General features: G+C 44.4%; 1 protein-coding gene across 1 annotated transcript in view; it reads left to right on the top strand.

Moving 5' to 3' along the window:
- celf5a (cugbp, Elav-like family member 5a) overlaps window positions 1–21,116 on the top strand; it is a gene marked incomplete at its 5' end in the record, with an annotated part of 314,066 nt that overhangs the window by 13,150 nt on the left and 279,800 nt on the right. The window contains one exon of the mRNA XM_083767674.1: window positions 10,373–10,455. Within this exon, the coding sequence (XP_083623800.1) occupies window positions 10,373–10,455 (83 nt within the window). The remainder of the gene's footprint in view (window positions 1–10,372; window positions 10,456–21,116) is intronic.

Below are 21,116 nucleotides of genomic sequence, written 5' to 3'. Positions count from 1 at the left end.
TTTGAATAGATTTCTTCTATAGTTGGTATTATATAAATTGGATTTAAACAGAGAATTAGTATTTTATATATAGTTTACTTATTGGTTAGTTTAGATATTCACAGTGCAAGACTGCAAGTGTAGAAACCTTCTTCTAATCTACATCATAAGAAGTTCTTATTGAGGTAATTCTGTAGCTATGTGAACTACCTCGGACACCGGACAGGAAGCATTAGGGCTGTGAATCTTTGGGTGTCCCACGATTCGATTCGATTCCAATTCTTGGGGTCACGATTCGATTCAAAATCCACTCGATTCTCAATCCAAAAATGATTCTTGATTCAATACATAGGATTTCATCACAATCTACTCCAGTCTTGTGGCATGAAAGCAGAGTACATTTCTTTAACAAGTTTATTGTAAAGGTTTTATCAACTGAATGATGTGAACACACACACACACACACACACATCCAAGACATGTACAAAACGTTTTAACTTCTGACTGAGTCTGACACTTTGTTACTTTTTCTCACTCAGTTACCAGAAGGCTAGCTGGTAGTAAAAATGCACACATGCAAAGTATGCAGAAACCCATAATGTATTGCACAGGTTGAACTCAATCACTTGTGTTAGGCACAGAGACTTGAGACATATTCTACGTCCGAGCATAGACATGGTAACGCCCCGTCTGCCTCTGATTGGCCTACCGACACTGCTCGTCTTGCCCCAATGGTCCCACCAGACTGTCCTCCGGCTCCGAGACGTGAGGTTACTCCGTGGTGGGAAATAATACAGTAACTTGTAACTTTTATTTTTGTAGAAGGCGCAAACTAATATTGTTTATGCCGTTTGCTTTGATTGAATGATTGATTGAAATGAACGGCATGAACAATATTAATATATATATAATATATATATAATAATAATATAATATTAGTTTGCCTCTTCTACAAAACATAAAAGTTACTGTCGTGCGTGCCAAGCTGTCATTCTCTTGTATTATATCGTACTTGTATTATTTATTTATTTCCCACCACGGAGTAACCTCGCGGCAGACTATCCAGCATAATCCACCTAGTTGGAAAGTCTGGTAAAGCCGGCATGGCGTGTCGGTAGGCCAATCAGAGGCAGGTGGGGCGTTACCATGTCTATGCTCGGACGTAGAATAGATATACGCGAGACACACTTGCACTAACGAGTTGCCTTGATGCCCATTGCCTGTCAATGAGGGTCAGCTGGCTCCTCGTTGACAGACACACCTCAGCTGTGCTGAACTGAAGTGACTACAGTAACTTGAAAATGACTGAAGACATGATGCTTACTGTGATTAGGGTAAGCTTACATTTCATATCACAAACACCATGTAGTGAAAACTCCTGTAACTGTAACCAGAAAAACTGTAAAACAAATCGATTTTTGGAAATTATGAATTGATTATTAATCGTTCATAACGGGAATCGTTATTTTTTGACACCCCTAGGAAGCATGTAGCTGCTTGATATGTCTGGTTTTAGTTTAAGCAGATCGATGGCCAACATTTCTGACTAAAATTGAGGAAAGGATTCACCCCCTTGGACAGTGTATCTAATCTAAGCGGGTGTGAAGTTATGAACAAACCTGCTGCTTCAAAACATCTACAGGCGCGTAAGTCTGACTTTGAATATAGCCTCCCGTCCACCAAGCCTAAAAGATGATGAGAGAGATGTACACATTTCCAAAGGAAGTTGACTCATGGGGTGTGGCATCGGTGCCTTACCTAAACAGAAGAATGCTTTGCAGCTGAGGCCTGAGCAATCCATATAATCATTGCAATATAATGAAAGTGTGAGAGATGTATCGACTGACAGACATTATTATTATACAGATGCTTGCAGAAAAGAACCAGAGGCTGTTTCGTTTACCCTGAAGAGATGTGCCATTGTTCCATGAAGACCTGGAGCTGGAGTTCAGATCCTTTATTAGAGCTTTTACAGCAGTGATGACAACTTCAAGTTATTAGTAGTAAAGTAGTACTTTTTGGAGTAGAATACCAGAGATGAAGGCCTTGTGAAGAGCTGCCAACATACTGTACGCCTGCAGATCATGGATATTTGTCGAGGCTTCATGAAACCAGCTGAAGATTGCTACAGTCTTTATGGAAAAGGCATTCTAGAGGCCACACAATTGCTTCCTCATTGTTCCTGGTGAGCTGTTGCTACGCCATGGAAGATTACATTAAAGAGATGGAAGGGCCACAGCCAGTGAAAATATATTGAGCCCATATTGGCTGGCAGATATACAGTGTGCCTATATATGGACATATCAGTCAACAGAGCACAGTAAAGAAACAGCTACACATTAAAAGTAAAACTAAACTACTACTTAGTACTGAAGAGAGGAAAAGAAGATGGTCAATGTCGGATAAATAAATCGTCTATTTTTGCATCCATATATGGCCTCAATAGTTTTGTTCAGTATGCTGACTGTTTCTGATAACCTTGGTTTTAATTAAGAAACCTTACAGTATATATTTAGTATGATGCAGGACCTTGGCATCTCCTATGGTACCTGTTAAGGGTACAGTACCGTAGGGGATGCCAAGTTCTTGCATCCTAAGTATTTCCCAGAGTCATATATTAAGAGTGTTCCGAGCAGCCAACGTTATACCTGACAGCCGCTCCCGTGAACAGCTATACCAGGAAGAGAGGCAATAGACCCGGTGGCCTTCCCAGCCGCATGTGCGTCCGCTGTCGGAATAGCAATGGGTGGACTTCCAGGCCCATGAGAGCAACTACAGAGAGCGCTTCAACACCAAGCAGCGGTGCAAGGCTAAGAACGTTGTTTCCTCTGGTGATCCAGCCTAGGACATACTGTACCCACGGACCTGTTATTGGAGGGTTTTGACAACTCGGGATGCCCAAAGACGAGGCAGAAAGGCTGACAAAGTATTGTGCTGAGTGCTGAGTGACATGCGCGTTGTATCATGAAGACATATCCATGAGTTTGTGAATGTAACCTTTACTGCACTTAAAATATCTGTGTCCCTGTGTGGACATAAATAAATTGGATATAAACTGTGTGTGTGTGTGTGTGTGTGTGTGTGTGTGTGCGTGCGTGCGTGCGTGCGTGCGTGCATGTGTCAAATTCTGTTTTGCTGCTTTGTTGCAATGGCTCCTTTTGTATTGATGCTGAGACATAACAGAGTCTTTCAGAGAGAATTTATAGTATTTGTCACACTCATTAGGCACTGTGTCCTGTCCTGCAGTGCACTGTACTCATGTACTACTGTAGGCTACTGGCAACTGTGCACAGCACACCATGAATGTGTATAAGACACTGCCATACTGTAAAAACATGCGCACGCACGCACGCACGCACGCACGCACGCACACACGCACGCACGCACGCACGTACGCACGCACGCACACACGCACACACGCACACACACACACACTCACACACACACACACACACACACACACACACACACACACACACACACACACGCGTGTAGTGTTGTATGGATCTGTTTGAGTAGCTCTCGGATGCTGGTGAAGTCTATATGAGCGAGCACCAACAAATCAATACGCTGAGGTCTCCTGCTCGGGGGTCAAATCAAGGAGGGTCCGGGGGACCATGCCTCTGACTGGTGATGGACACCGCCAGTCCTCAGAGCGCCTCCCGGCCCTCTGCTCAAGGTGAAGGGAAGCGAAGAAGTGTGGAGGGGAAGGCTGAGCGTCAACAGGGTTGAGAACCGGTGGAGAGATGATGATGGCGGGATGGCGTGATTGATGGAGGAGGAGAAGAGCAGTGTGGCAGACCACGGGATCCGGAGACGGAGCACAGGGGTTGGCTGGCATTTAAGGAGGCTGCCGGACTTAATTAAGGTTTACAGGTTATGCTATAGGCTTCTGCTTATATTACAGCCCTCATTACATGCCCATTAGGCCCGGGCAGAGGAAATATTGTTGTCAGGACAATGAGTGAGAGCACTTTAGAAAGGTCCTCCCCATGCCCCATCTCTTCTTCTTGATTATACCTCGCCCTTCCCTCCCTCATGCGTGGGGTCATTTGAGCACAGAGACAGATCTGGGATCTGCTTTGTGGAAGAGGTGAGGGAGTGATTAAGCGAACCGAGAGCTGCTCTGAGATCAGCATGATTAACCCCCTTGCGGTCAATCTGCGAGGGTGATGACGCAGGTCATAATCACATTGCATCTGTGCTGATGATGTGTATTTCACTGACCCCTCTAAAAGCCCATCACTCTGACCGATCCTGCGCCATGCACCCCTCTACCCCCCCCGTCCCCGAGGCAGTAAATAAAGTAAGCAAGCCATTTACCCTTGGTAGTGATGGCATTTTCCACAGAGTGCAAATGATGTGCGAGGGAGCCGGGTGAGAATCTGTGCCAGCTGCGCACTGGCTCTGTTTCTGCTCCCTGTGCTGGCCAAGGAAATGCCACAATGAGAGGAAGTTCACACTTCTTCCACTACCCTGGGACAGCTTTGGCTCTTTGATGGAGAGTTTATGGAGGAAGTAGGAAAGAGAGGTTGGGTGTGTGCAGACTTGGGACCCTATCTTGTGCCACCAATTACATATCCCTAAACTTCTTTGCCATTTTTGAGAGGCGCTATAAGCCCCTCCTATGCCCAGCTTTCCGGGTTTGTGTAAACGCAATGGCGTGTGATTGGCTGATCACCCCACAGCGATGATTTGATTGGCTGAGCAAAGTACATATTGACATATTCAAGGTAAAAGTGAGGGCAGAAAAGTGAAGACGCAGAAGTGAGGACGCAAATTGTGATTGGCCAGAATGAGATGATGATGTATGATGATAAGAGATGCAATTTATTTTATTATTTTATTTTATTTTGAAAAACCTTTTAAAAACTACACCTACTGTACATCGACACGTTGTGAGCTTGTAGATCGGCAATTACATTTAGGGATAAGGGGTATAAGGGTCTGATATAGCTGGTCTGTATACCTGTAGTGGGGATTTCGGTGTATATGTGCCCTTAGTTTGTTTGTTGAGGTGTATCTGCATGGTCTTGTGAGTTGTGACATAGAGAGAGAGAAAGGAGCTGTGTAGTGTCTGTGTAGTGTGCATAGCCTGTTTGTATTTGTGTGTAGACTGAGAGAGAGTGACAGTTAAGATAGATCCAGGGAGTTAGTAGTCATTAGTATATGTGCTGATCCAAGGTAACACAAAGAGTGCATGTGTGTGTTTGTGTGTGTGTGCGTGTGTGTGTGTGTGTGTGTGTGTGTGTGTGTGTGTGTGTGTGTGTGTGTGTGTGTGTGTGTGTGTGTGTGTGTGTGTGTGCAAGCGCACACTTGCGTGCGTGCGACTGAGTGCATGTGCACGTCAGAGGGCATGGTCATGGAGGGCCTACACGTAACAGAAATTAGCCACTCCTCACAGATTAGGGCCAAAGGTGCTGCACCAGATGTAGGCCTGGCACAGTTCTGATAATGGCCACAGTAAATAGCCGTGCGAATGGCTGCTGTCGACACAGCTTTATTCCTCACAACGCTCTCTCTCTCTCTCTCTCTCTCTCTCTCTCGCTCTCTCTCTCTCTCTCTCTCTCTCCCTCTTTCCCACTTATACCCTTGTGTGCTCTTTAATCAGTCACCCTCTCAGTAGATACACAATGCACCTTTAAACTGTACACCTATGAATTAGGAGGAGAGGAGAGGAGAGGAGAGGAGAGGAGAGGAGAGGAGAGGAGAGGAGAGGAGAGGAGAGGAGAGGAGAGGAGAGGAGAGGAGAGAACACAGGAGAGTGTTCTTTTCCTTCTGAGCTGGAACCAGTGTGTTGAGATAAGGTTTTAGATTGCTATCAGATGATGTTCTGGATCATCTGCTCACGCTGGCAAGGCATTCCCCATCGCTGTGTCAGCAGGCTCCAGTTACAGCACCTTTATGTTGTGTTTCAAACAATTTCATCATGCTACCCTCCGCGCGCAGGCACGCAGGCACGCACGCACGCACGCATGCATGCATACTCGCACTCTCTCTCACACACACGCTCGCACTCATACACACTTGGTATGCAATGCATTGCTGGCAATTTGTACGTGTTTGGATTCCAATTATGAAGTTGTTAAAGCTTTTTCGCCCGTGGCCTGCAAATTCTTATTAAGCCATACATTAAAGAGCACAGAATCACATTTAAATGGAGTTCATGTTTTTCTTTGTTTGCCAGCATTGCGGTTATTAATTTATTCGCGGTGCCCTATGCATTACACATTAACAAATAAAATCGTGTTTGTGATTGTAATGCAAAATACTAATTTCCCATTCAGAGAGGGAGCCCAGCATTCCTCTAGTAAAACCAACAACAGCAAACCCAGAGAGAGTGGGGGGGAAAATCCTGGAAGCATTCTCTCACACTACTCTCAACCATCTAAGAAAACAAATAAACTGTGAATGGGAGCGTAAAGCGTCGATCCGTAAGAACTATATATGTCCTATCCGGATTTTGAAACGTTCAAAATCCCCACTTGCCCCGGCTGGGAATATACAGGTACTGCGCGTATGAGCTTCAGGCGATACTGCCTTTCAACCAGTAGGTGTCCTACCTCACACTAGATTGGTCTAAGTATAACGTTTTAGCTGACCTGTGCTGGAAGCAACCTCGCTCACTGACACCGGCGCATTGTGGCTGCATGGCGTCGACGTGGAGGGCTGAAGTACAGTATAGGGAGGATCATTATTTGCAATCGAAGCCTATAGGAGTACGTGACAGGGAAAACGACCCCCGCTGGGGGACTCATTTTTGTCCCGAGGTAAACAGGTCAAGCTTATATTATGATTAAATGGATGAATGGGGCTGTGATCTTTGCTGGAGCTTGGTAACAGGCGCGTGGCAATGTGAAAAGCATGAAGGCTAATTGGAGAGCTAGTATAGGTCGTCCTCCACCTCCCTATACCGGCCATCAGTTGTTCCAACTCCATTCAAATAAGTTCTGGGTTGCAACATTAATTTGACTTAATTTAAAGAGTACAAAATCTACAGGGGATGGATGTCCATCAACCACGCATCAAACACGCTTAACGCTTTAACTTACTACAATATATTATCGTCGCTGTCCGGCAGAAACCATGCAGCTAACTCCATTTTTCAGGTTTGATTTTTATTTCTCCAGAAAACAATGCTATTGAACAGCCTTTATGTCAAAAAGTGCTTCGGACAAAACCAGCAAATTCCATTGGACCCTCATTCAAACTGTCTGCTAAAGCAGCTAACTCCAACCCCTCTCCCACTCTCATGGGAGAGGGGTTAGGGAAAAGGTACTCTCAAGTACTTTTTCCCAGGTTTACTTTACTTCCTGAAAACAATAATATTTTCAATTTCCTGAAAAATGAACATTTTGGAGTTATCTGGTTGAATGTGGACTTAGATTATACACGTAGCTCATAGTGCTATAGGCCTACAGTATACACAGTACAGTACATGTGTACTGTATGTGTATGTAGACACATGAAGACATGTAGACACATGAAGGCTCATGTACGTACACACACACACACACACACACACGTACATCCCACATATGTTCACACGTCCCACGCATACACATACTGTACACACGCACGCACGCATGCACGCACACACGCACAAGGGACATGCTGGGAGCAGCATCTATACAGGCGATAAAGGTTACAGGTCAATCAATGAATCAATGGTTGACATGGCAGTCTAACCCTCCTTTGTGATGCAGCCTGCAGGAGGTTACAGTGGTGCAGTGACCTGCCTCTACTCATAGGCACGCCGTGTGCACTACTGTGTATACCGCATGAATAGACTAACCACATGAGTTCAAAGGTCTTTGAAAGCATACACATGCCTCGGAAACCTTGAAATAAACTAAAATCACACGTGTGCTACTGCAGTACATGTACATTATGCACATATACCGCACACTAACGCAGGAAAGGAAATAAATAGCTTGCAAATAAATAATAATACATTAGGGTTTGACTGACTGCATGGTGAGCGTATATATGGATGGCTGAGGGTGAACTGATATCCGATGTGAGGAATGAATTGGAATATTGTCCGTGTAAAGACACCAAATTTATCACCACCCACTGAATACATTTGGCTGTTGAAATGAGATCCAAAATGCAGCTGGCTGCTAATAAACCGTCTTCCAAGTGTGGCAGAAATATGATACTGTGGGGTAACCCACATGAACCTCATTAATAGAACACAAGCAAATCTATTTATTCAGACAGTCACGGGGAAAATGATTGCCTCAATACTCCCTCTGTTTTCTCTCTCCCGCTCCTCCTTCTGTCACCCCTTCCATCTTCTCTTCTCATCATTCGCTCCTTTTCGGCAGAAGTCGCATGTAATGGGACGGTGTACCTACATCTGCTTTGTTTATGAGTACTGTGTGTGTGTGTGTGTGTGTGTGTGTCTGTGTGTGTCTGTCTGTGTACACTGTACACGACTCCCTTCCCTCCCCCCTTTATCCGCAGACTGGTATAAAGCCCCCATCCCTGACTCTCACCCTCCCATCAGCTCTGTTCCTTGTGTCTGTGCTGCTGGCCTGTCAGAAGAGCTCAGTGTTGTGGTGCTGGGCAGACTGCTGTGCGCTTCGGACAGCGAGAGCCTGATTTCATGGTGCTAAGGATGGGCAGGCTGGACAGGCTGCCCCCATCCCCCAGCTCCCACTGTTTCATTCTCCTCTCCTCTCCTCTCCTCTCCTCTCCTCTCCTCTCCTCTCCTCTCCTCTCCTCTCCTCTCCTCTCCTCTCCTCTCCTCTCCTCTCCTCTCGCTATAGGAAATTGTCTGTGTGTACCATTGGTTCTTTCACAGTTGCCTGCTGTCATTAGCTTGTTCCTTTATTCCGACAGACACATTCCCTTTTTGCAAGCTCTTATTTTTCTTGACTGACAAGATGTTCTGATGGAGTGAGTTTGATGGCGTGCCAGTACAGAGCATGCTGGCACACTTGATTTCTTTCCCCCTCCATCTCTAGGAGTAGAACTAGTTTCCTCTTATCTTTCAGCTTTCGGTAACTTGGAATTATAATGTGGTCGGGCTACTACTGAAAATAGATAAATAGCTATAGCTATAGATGTTATGCCGTATATGCACTGTAACGGCTTGTCTTTTCTGCAGTGTTTATGCTAATGTCATGCTTAGTCCCGACCCGTCTGTGTTATTCTATAGATATATTTCAAGCCTCTGGCTTCACACAGTACACCTAATCAGGTATTTCCTGTTCAACGTCTGGTTTCAATCCAGCATCTTTATATTCTATAGTTCCTGTATTGCTGTGTATTTGAAGCAAACACCTACAGTACGTCAAAGTCTTTGTGATTGCAGTTGTGAATCTGCTTATATTGCTGTGTATTTGAAGCAAACACCTATCGTCAAAGCCTTTGTGATTGCAGTTGTGAATAACGTGGAACGAAACAGGAAAATAACTCAACTAACAGACCTGCTCAAATGACACATGAGGGAGGCTTATATAGTAGTGGACCAAACCAATAAATACACAAAGGGGTGGACAGCAATTAGAGACAACTGGAATCACTAAACAATTCCCAATCCCCCCCTTCTCAATCAAGTCTATTGGTATGGTCCTCTGCATCACAGCTGACTCCACCCCCTGCCCCATATGTTGCCATTTCAGGAACTAAATAAAGAACAAACATTAGTACAAGAGTGCATATTGTCACCAAACCATTCTCAAATACTGATAGTTTTTATGCATTATAGTATAATTATTGCAAATGTCAATACTATAGAAGATAAAGTAGAATGCAAATGTGAGTGTGGGTTGGATGAGTCTTATCTCACTGTGAGGCTGGGATCCCAGCCCTCACACCCACCCATTGGACCACTTAACACGGCCGCCACACTTTCAGCACATGATGCATTTATTGTCTCCACCAGGCCAAGACCATGTTTTGCACCCTAAACCTTTATCCCTAAACCTCTTTGCCTTTTTTACCATTTTGAAAAACATTTAAATTTTTTCAGCTAGCCGATCTACATCGAAATGTTGTGAGCTTGTTGATTGGCTATTTGAACTACTCCATTTGTTTTCTCTAAATAGTAAAAAAGGAAAAGAAGTTTAGAGATAAGGGATAAGACTTGCCTGTATTTAAAAAAAAAAAGAATTAGGTGATGTAAATCAAACGGTGCAAACACAAACATTAAACGCCATTAACAATAAATATATATACGACATAAACAACATAACAATACAATATAACAGGAAATATAAAGAAAAAAATAATAAAATGCACATATCCCACACTGTTCAGTTTCTGACATACAAACATGTGCACCAATGGTTCCACAATCTAGATGAGAACCTGACTACTCGACTACGACTCGACTACAACACTACTAATATGTTTCTGTCCTGGTGTGTCAACTGTGCTGCAGGTTGTGCGTTCCTCACCTACTGTGCCCGGGAGTCGGCCATCAAAGCTCAGAATGCCCTTCATGAACAGAAGACGCTGCCAGGGGTAGGTCTCTCACCCACGTCTCTCTCTCTCTCTCTCTCTCTCTCTCTCTCTCTCTCTCTCTCTCTCTCTCTCTCTCTCTCTCTCTCTCTCTCTCTCTCTTTCTGCTAGGGGTGGGTCTCTCCCCAACACTCTCTCTCTCCCGCTTTCACGTTCTCTTTCTGATCTCAACAGTTCATTTACACTCTGAGAGTGTAAAAATGACTGGCGAGAGTTAAATGAACATTCATGATTGTTTGTCAGTCAGTCTGTCTATGGTTATATCTTTGTCTTTCTCTCCATCCACTATGGCAGTCAACCATGCCATCTGCAACCCGCTACACACCAAGCGGCGCTCTCCTTTCTGAGTCCCAGTGATGAAAAAGAGAACAAAAAAAAGAAAATCCCTTTGGAAAGCAATTCAATCGATATCCTAGCCTTTTAAAAGCTTGGATTCAACTTTTTTCATGTCTGTTCTCCAAGGGACATTGCCAGCATTGATCGGATACCCCCCCCCCCCCTATGCTTTAGAGGTAGTGACATCAAATGTTCATGTGTTTGTTGTTAGCATTTTTGAGTTTGACACTTTTTTTGTTTTTGTCAAATAGGTTTTTATTGAGAACAGATTATAAATTGTTGTAGATTAAACATTGTGATATGAATAAAAAAAATATTTTATAGAAAACAAAAAATGAAAGAAAAAAAGAGAAAGAAAACCCTCAACCCTCCCACCCATACTGCTCAGTGACACACCGCAATAAAATAGTAATTTGAAAAATGGAAAACATCTGAAAAGAAAATGGCGTACAGTCAACCATATCAGTGGTATCCTGTCTATTAATTGTTTCTACTCAAGTAATGGACAAGGGGCAGCCAAACCTAGTTTGACACTTTTCAAACTGATTTAATATTAATGACAATAAAACAAGACATGCACACAAGGGGGTGGGGTCTCTGGTGGTCAGGTCCGGCAGTGACCTCAGGTCAAATATTGATATGCCATTAATTATGTGATTAATTTTGATTAATTAATTACAATGCTTCAAATTAATTAGATTTTTTTTAATCGAGTCCCATCCCTAATATTTATAGATGTGTGTTTTCTTCTCTGCAACCACACTTTCCATCCCTAACACGACTTATACGAGTTAATTGACTGTAGAACTGGTTCCTTACCAATCTGGAACACAATTGTATAATCACCGCAGGGAACGGTTAACCACTTTCACCTGGCCATCCCTATTCATGGGCATATCATTATAACGCAAACATTTTCTCAATTTCTCCTCAGGAAATAGTGAAAATGGTGGATCTATGACCTCACAATGTGACGGGTTGAGTAATGTGGTACCTTGCCACCCCGTATTTTTCCTGAAATGACACCGCTGAGAGAGGCGTCAGTAAAGAGCAGCCAGTCAGAAGACAAAGAGCCCGACATACCAAGCCAACAAGACACATGCGTCACATTAAACATGCAAATAAGGCGGTCGACCGACACAAACTTTTAATATTTCTTACTGGTATTTCTGGTATATATATATATATATATATATATATATATATATATATATATATATGTGATATACTGTAGTACTGTACAGTCTGTGTGTGTTCACTGCCTGGATTTCACTAACCTTTGAGGAACGACCGCACCGACATTATCGTTCCTTTTCATGAAAATCCGCTTTAAAATGGTGTGATCCTTTGTCATAGTATTAAAAAAGAATCCAAAGTGGCGATCACAACAACAGAGCGGAGGAGGAACGCACCCGCTGCATGCCACCGCCACCATTGTAATGCATTAGGCCTCAATTTCCCAGAACCCTTTGCATGCCAGTGCGACGGATGTTTTTCCGATGACGTCGTCAAAACTCTGTCCGATGGAAACCCCGTAAGTCTTAAAACATATTAAATTAAATTTTAATTGTAAATTAAACAATGGAAACGTAACTTGTGTAACTTGTTATTGTGAGGGGAAGCTGTTCTACAATCAATTAACTTGTGTAACTCGTGAATGGGGGGGAAGACGAGCAACAGAAATACAAAACATACAGAACAAAAATGAATTGTTCTTTGAGAGAATGCCAGAGCAGAGAATGTGTTCACGGCAGGCCGTACGTGTGTTTAGCAGAGACTGTCTGTTTTTGAGTGGTGCAACCACTCCTACAACCAGCAATGTCCGTGTCCGCCTATGCGCCTATGTGGCATTGGTCATGAGCACGAGTATATGACTTATTAGTACCAGTAGGGGGCGCCAGAAACAGAGAGGGATAGTGCATGCTCTGTTGCCTGCTAATGAGAGAGAGAGAGAGAAAGAGGTGGGGGGGATTGCACCAATTGTGATTTTTCTATCTCTGGCCATCTGTTCGCCAATCTCTCTCTATACTCTAGCGTCATTTATCTGTCTGAAATTCACACTCTGTCAATGTGCAAATGAAGGTCAGAAGGCCACAGACACTAACAAGACCAATACTCCAAACTTCTATACTCCATCCCTCTCTCTCTCCATCTCCCTCCCTCGCTCTCACATTCTCTCTCTCTCTCTCTCTCTCTCTCCCTTGTGCTCTCTCTCCCTCTCTCTCGACGAGAGCAGATCTCCAAACCATCTGCACTCGGAAAGACTTAAACAACAACCGTTCCGGGTGGAGCACTTATTAAAACAACACTATTCCCACGTCGGAGGGAATTAACAACATTTAATTGCCATCGATGTACATGTGCAGTGTTTACATGTTGGCGTTTTGTTTTTTCCTTTCTGCACACAGAGCACAGTCAACAGCGATTCTCACACGCTCGGGTGCTTAAAGGCAGCCCCCAGACGTGCATGGCGCGCGCACACACACACACACACACACACACACACACACACACACACACACACACACACACACACACACACACACACACACACACACACACACACACACACACACACACACACACACACACACACACGTCACACAGGCTTCGAAAGTTTCAGTGTACTGCCTCCCCCATCGGGTGATGAAACTATTACGCTTCCCTTGTACCTCTTGAATCCTCCTTTAGCCTCACTGCTGGGCTCCAACACCCCCCCCCCCCCAACACACACACCCCCCTAGTCTCCCACCCCCTCCTCCTTTCTGCCTCCCCTATTCTGGAGGTAGCCTACAATGTGTCATCGAAATGTAACAGGCCAACGTTGATGGGTGTCAGGCTGCACTGCTGTTCCCCTTCCTTCCATTTGCTTTACCCTCAGACACGCGCACGCACGCACGCACGCACGCACAGACAGACAGACCTGCACGCATGTGGTCGGATGAAATGCAGCCAGTGTGATTGCACTATAATAGTGCAATATCTCCAGTAATATTTACTGCAGGCATAAAGCAGACACACCACAGATTGTATGATTGTATGCCCAGTACAATTCTAATTCTGTTAGCATGACCAATTGTAACTCGGAGGGTTTTGGTTCATACTGCATTGTTTTTTGGTTGTATATTTACCTCTACGGTATGTATTTTCATTCGTTCATTTATTCATTCACCCTGCCCTTTAGAACTGTGGACCTGTACACGTTCCACATGTGATAAAAACAATATGAAGCCTAATTTACACTTCATTGTATGACCTTGTTGCTCGCCAGAACATTACAGATTGTCACGTGAAAAATGTAATGATACAGTTATTACATTTTTTTTGCGTTGCAATTTTGAAGTGAAATTGATGCGTATAATAAAACGCAGCATTTTGCACTTGAAGGTCGGTACTTCTTGGTGGTATAATTTACACTTTAAAGCCTGTGGAAATGCTTTGTTACGGAGTCACATGTGTCATGGCGTTCTGTGTTATATTAGTGCATATACATACAGTATGTTCTGTGTTATATTAGTGCATATACATACAGTATGTTCTGTGTTATATTAGTGCATATACATACAGTATGTTCTGTGTTATATTAGTGCATATACATACAGTATGTTCTGTGTTATATTAGTGCATATACATACAGTATGTTCTGTGTTATATTAGTGCATATACATACAGTATGTTCTGTGTTATATTAGTGCATATACATACAGTATGTTCTGTGTTATATTAGTGCATATACATACAGTATGTTCTGTGTTATATTAGTGCATATACATACAGTACATACGTTCGGGTGTGATTTATTCAGTCTCTCCCCGTTCAACAGTCTACCCAACCCCTCTCCTACTCCAAAAAACTTATTATACATTTTATTCCAAAACATATGTATACTTTACTGGAGTTTAGTTTTTTAATGTTTTATAGTTTTACGTCTACTCCACTACATCTTAGAGTCAAATAATGTACTTTTACTTACTATTTTCAAAAGATTTGTATTCATTTTTGAAAACTTGTGGTCAATTCTGCATAAAGAGTGCTTTTACTTATTTACTTATATTACGTATATATTTTGATGCCAATACTTTTCTCACGTAAATTTGGAATGATTACTTTTACTTAACAGAGCATTTCTGGTATTATGGTATTGATATACCTTTACCTAAGAAGAACTATTGTTTTCCCACCACTGTGCACAACGACCCCTGTTGCTTTGGTGCTTGATGGTAAGTAGACATGCCAGTTGTTTGTTTGTAGAATCCTGCTTGATATGCAGTTTGCCGGGAGCTACAGTGTAATTAATGTAAACTAGGATTCCCCAGGAGACGGGTTATGAGTTATTAACGTCTGCATTTTGTCATTAACTCCTTCCTAGCCACCCCCCTGTGAGGGGTCCGTCAGTGTCATCCGATCAGCTTGGATCACTAATTCATGTTTGTTGGAATGTTTCTGTAGCTGACACCAGCTGCTAGACGTACTGAGTGCATTACATGTACACGTCTCACACAGTGGGCCCCAAGGGCCCCACGTCTCACACAGAGAGCCCCAAGGGCCCATTATACTTCCACAAGTGTCCTGCAGCGCAAAATGGCAAATCTACAAGACTACAACTGAAGCTGAAGCTCATCAACGCATTGCATTGATGTACAAATCAGCTACAGAGAGAGAGAGAGAGAGAGAGTGCTTGAAGTTTTGGACCCTTCTTCATCAAGAAGTTTGGAGTATTTGGTACGTGATACTGGCAACTAAGTAGTCCCCCCCCCCCCACACACACACATACATGCACGCACGCATGCACACACACACACACACACACACACACACACACACACACACACACACACACACACACACACACACACACACACACACACACACACACACACACACACACACACGTGTACACCCACTAATGCTCACTTTAATCCGATGTGCTGCTAACATAATTATTGCCAGAATGGAATTGTATTGTGGGATGTTACGGTGTGTTCTAGACAGAACAGTGTGGCCTAATGGAGGCGTGGCCTAATGGAGGCCTAATGGAGGCGTGGCCTAATGGAGGCCTAATGGAGGCGTGGCCTAATGGAGGCCTAATGGAGGCGTGGCCTAATGGAGGCCTAATGGAGGCGTGGCCTAATGGAGGCCTAATGGAGGCGTGGCCTAATGGAGGCCTAATGGAGGCGTGGCCTAATGGAGGCCTAATGGAGGCGTGGCCTAATGGAGGCGTGGCCTAATGGAGGCCTAATGGAGGCGTGGCCTAATGGAGGCGTGGCCTAATGGAGGCGTGGCCTAATGGAGGCGTGCTGGACTGGAATGTAGACACAGGCTGCAGTAGGGTAGAACGCTCAGGGACGACCACGACACGTCTGACACAAGCTTGGCCACAGACTTGCAGAAGCTCTGACAGCTGACCAGGTGTGCATTTCTTGGCAGTGTTGGCAATGTGTGTGTGTGTGTGTGTGTGTGTGTGTGTGTGTGTGTGTGTGTGTGTGTGTGTGTGTGTGTGTGTGTGCGCTTGCATGTGTGTGTGTTTGTGTGTGCACGTGCATGTGTGTGTCTACTTGTGTACAGTATATGGTCTGTGTGTGTGTACCGTAACATTGGTGCATGCATTGTAGGGGATGAGGTTGTGTACATCATGTAAGTCAGTGTGTGTCTGTCTGTGTGCACATTGTGCACGCTGGCTTGGCAGTGTAGTGGCCCTCTGTGAACACAAGGGACGGTGTGTAACGCCGGTAAGACAAACGTGTGCACATAGCGGCCTGTCGTGTGTGTGTGTGTGTGTGTGTGTGTGTGTGTGTGTGTGTGTGTGTGTGTGTGTGTGTGTGTGTGTGTGTGTGTGTGTGTGTGTGTGTGTGTGTGATGACATTCAGATTCACATTCACTTAGTTGCACGTTCAGGTACATACGTGTGAAAAATCTTACGTATGGATTGGAAGCTCCAATATAATAAAAACATGACATACTGTAAGACATGGTAAAAACCTAAAAACACTGAACAATAAAAACACAGGGCAATCAGTAAAAAAGTGCATAGTACTCAAAGTGCATATAGTGCAGAGTACTTTGTATGTAATCACGCCCCACAACAGTTGAATTCCCCACATCTGCCATTTGATTAGTTAGTCAGTCCACTTTTCACAGTCAGTTTGCAGTCTTCAGACATTCTAAGCATGCGCGCGGCGCACTTGCTTGTGCGTTTGTTTGTTACAAAACTCTACACTCTACTATACAAGTCTACAGGAGATTTACTTCACCCAGCTCAGCATCATGGCAAATCCTGCATTTTCTCACTACGCACCAACACACGCACGCACGCACGCGCGCATGCACGCACACACGCACGTGTGTGTGCGTGTGTGCGTGCACACACACCACACAACACAACACACAAAACCCTCTGCCAACTGCTCCATCCTCCCACTGCCACTCCTCAAATCCAGCCGAGTCGAGAAGAAAATAATCGCAATGGTCACGGCTCGACTGTAGCTAGCTGCTAGCGCTAAGAACACGCCCCCCCACCTCCCTCCCTTTGTTATGGTGCTAGCGATGGTGAATAACAGTGATTGTCTTGGAGAGGTGTCAGAGGATGTACTGTATGTTTTCCCAGCATGCATTTGCCACTGGTATTAGCGCTGCACGACCCGGGCTAAGCGTAAGAGGATGGCAGTGATTCAGGAGGCAGGTTTATGGAAATAGCATCCGCATTAAAACCCAATGAGAGCAGGGAGAGGATTATGTCCACGCACGCACGCACACACACACACGCACGCACACACACACAGGCTGCACCAATGTCAACACCCCCCCACCACTTGCCTCTCTCTCTCTCTCTGTCTTCCTCTTATTGTCTTGTTTTCTAACTTATTTTGTGCTGTTCCTTACACACATTTGAATTATTTTATTTGAATCTGCACAATAGACCCAAACACTGATCAGCGGAAGGTTTCATTATATGGTCCAACCAAATACAACTGCTGCACATGCTTAACACACAGAGGAAAAGATAGCACATTGATGACATACTACTACTTGACACTACTAGACAGGATGTTTATTTTGTTTTGTTTTTTCTTTAAGCCACCTAAGGATAAATGAAACAACGCCTTCTCCAGATAGACAGATTGCCCATAATAGCTGAGACAGAACAGTATTTAGCCAAAAGTTTATGGACATGGCCCAGACTTCCAAATACAGGACAATTATATCCCGTTCCACCAAAGGCTGATATTTCATAAGTTTGGATGTAAAACAAGTGTCCATATACAAATCAAATGGGCAGCCAATTTCAAAGATAGTGACAGTTTTTCTAATTTAATTGATGAACACAATATCTGGGTATTTGGAATATCTTGTAGTGAATTGACATGTGTGTCTAGTTTTACAGTGCTGTGTTTATACATTCTTGTTGTCCTGTCCTGTACTCCTCTGATCTTGTCTGAGACCAGGTCCACCAGACGGTCATGTCTGGCAATGTACAGTCCTTTATAGTGGCTGTAACCATTTAACACATTTACTGCTATCATTTATTGAAAAATTAGGACCTAATTCACGCCAGCATTTTTTTAATTTGAGCTCTTATTTTGAAAAGCCGCCATTTCCGGTCATTTCGCCGTAGACCTAAATTTGGAAACTATACGGAGCGGGGCCTTCCTTATTGACAATCTGAATCCAGACTGGAGCTCTGGCCTGCTACACAGCCTCGGCTCTGTGACGTCAAAGAAACGCTGTTTTGACCAAAAATGCCATTTGGGACAAGGAATAGGAGATACAGGCGATTGAAAGAAACGGATAGAATGGATTATTATGGCGACGACGATCTAAGATGAACGATCCAGTGCTGTGCTAGCACTGGCTAACGTGAGTAGCATTATGGGTCGTTCGAATGCACTATAAAAATAGATTGCCGAAGGGCTTTCGGCAATGGCGGCAAGCGTTAGTATCAAAATTAGGCTTCAATTGCCGAAGGGCTTCGGCAATGGCGGTAAAAGTATTAAGATGTGTGCGACTGTTTCTTTGTCATGTGGTACTGGATGTAGGATGCAGTGTGGGTCGTGTGCTGATGGGTACCAGGTTGCCAAGTTGAACTTGGTCGGCAACACCTGTAAAACAGGCTTTAATGGTGAAAATATGAATGTCCTCACCTACAGTATGGCGTTATTTGACAGTACAGAGTGTGATAATGAGTGGTTTGCAAAGGGAAGACGAGCCAGTGTGTGTGCGCGTGTGTGTTTGTTATGTCAGTGAGTGCGTTTGTTGCGTATGTGTGTGAGCCTCAGCTCGGCTGTAATAGGATGTGTGCGGAACGCTGGAGCGGTCTGGAAGAAATGACTGTGGAGAGCGGCCGACCTTGCGCTGTGGAACTGAGGCTGGCCTTCCTCTAGCTCTGGTCCATATCGTTAGAAGGAGTTCTCCTTAACGCAATGTTACTTTTGAGCCGTTGCTCGCAGCTCCTGGTAGAGTAGCCTAGTAAAAAAATAAAATAAAATACACTCACCAAAACAAAGACTGTTTAGAGGAAGTTGAAAGCCTGCGCCTACGCTTCACGTCTAAAATATACCTTTTGGCCAGAAAATAAAATATTTCACTGGAAGGAAAATTTTTAAATTTAAGAAATACAGCTTTAATTTATGGGTACATTTGTACACTGGGAGTTACAAATGGTTAAACTAACACTGAGAATGTGTTACACACAGTATCTCACCCAGCCCTCCTCTGGGCTGGACACACACGCAGACGCACACGCGCATGCACGCCCACCCGCCCGCCCGCGCACACACACACACACACACACACACACACACACACAAGCAATATCCCATCCACTTGCTCATCAACACGGTCCAGCTTGCCCGTGCAACTAGCCTGTCGTCTTGGCTGGCGCGCACTCCGCGCAGGCTGAATAATTCAAGGCTGTTTTCTGCATTCTTGTGCAAGTGTGGGCTTGTGTGTGTGTGTGTGTGTGTGTGTGTGTGTGTGTGTGTGTCTGTGTGTGTGTGTGTGTGTGTGTGTGTGTGTGTGTGTGTGTGTGTGTGTGTGTGTCCGTGCATGCATGCGTGTGAGAGAGAGAGAGAGAGAGAGAGAGAGGGAGGGAGGTGGTGATGATTCGAGAAGGGGGGGTGGTCAGCATTAAGCCAATTGGTGCTGGAAGGGTGGGGCCTTGTAGGAGATCTTGTTTGAATTTAGCCCCTGGGTGACAGAAATGTGCAGTGTGTGTGTGTGTGTGTGTGTGGGGGGGGGGGGGGGCATTGAGAAAAGCATCAAAATGAAAGCAGGTCGAAGGCCTTTTCACTTCTTTAAATTATGTCCCCCCCCACCCCCCATGTGAATTGTACAACAATTGTACAAGGCTACCGGTTGTATGGATTTATCCATACCAGAAGTACGAATGAAACACTATTTCACCTTTTCTGTGGATGCTACACTTGCTTTTTTTAATAACAGCCATGGGCATTATTTGTCTGAGATGTAAACCGAAGCGTTCCCTTTAGCTTTTTACCCTTGCAAAGACATGAAATCTATGAGTGCCTCTGTGATAAAATATTGCACTATATTTAAGGAAACACGAGGGACGTAAAAATAAAACATGGAACATGGATACATACACAGTGAAATCCTCAGTGTGAATTTATCCACTAACGCCAAATGGAACCTTGACGGTCCACCTGGTTCTATATTTGTACACTCTCAACACTCTCATGCACTCTCTAGTGCATCACCGGTTGATCTCACTATAGTTGTGCAGTATAGTACTGTATATAGCGTGGCTGTGTGTGTGAGGCAGGTGGTACCCCGGGTAGCGCTGTGTGTTAAGCACTGTGTGAGGTGGTCCCCCGGGTGTAGCGCTGGGGTGTTTGGGAGCCTCATGACAGCTCCCGGAGTCTATCTCTGAGTCCTATTCTTTCCTTTTTTTTCCTTTTTAATAAGCTGTGTTGATTCATTGAGATGACAATAAAGAAGGCTTTGCGGATTGTGGTCCTCTAATGGCTTTATGTCTGTGCCCTGGCCTATCCGCGTGGTTATTACCCAAGCCAACTCACGCTGATTAATAGAAGCAGCCTCATAAAAGAAGTCAGGGGGAGAGGGTGGGTGGGAGTGTGCGTGTGTGTGTGTGTGCGTGTGTGTGTGTGTGGGGGGTCAACATCCACAATGCCACACAATGCACACTTTGATGCACGCTTATCATAAGATGCACTGGGCTACGTCGGCAATATAGCTGCAGCAGTGTCAGTATGTCGGCATGTTAGTGGAAGAGCAGTTGTCTGTGTGTGTGTGTGTGTGTGTGTGTGTGTGTGTGTGTGTGTGTGTGTGTGTGTGTGTGTGTGTGTGTGTGT

This window comes from Protomyctophum parallelum, assembly GCF_964188405.1.
Source record: "Protomyctophum parallelum genome assembly, chromosome: 6".
NCBI classification, from domain to species: Eukaryota; Metazoa; Chordata; class Actinopteri; order Myctophiformes; family Myctophidae; genus Protomyctophum; species Protomyctophum parallelum.
The sequence above is the reverse complement of the archived record's forward strand: the minus strand, read 5'-3'. Positions and strand labels throughout refer to the sequence as shown.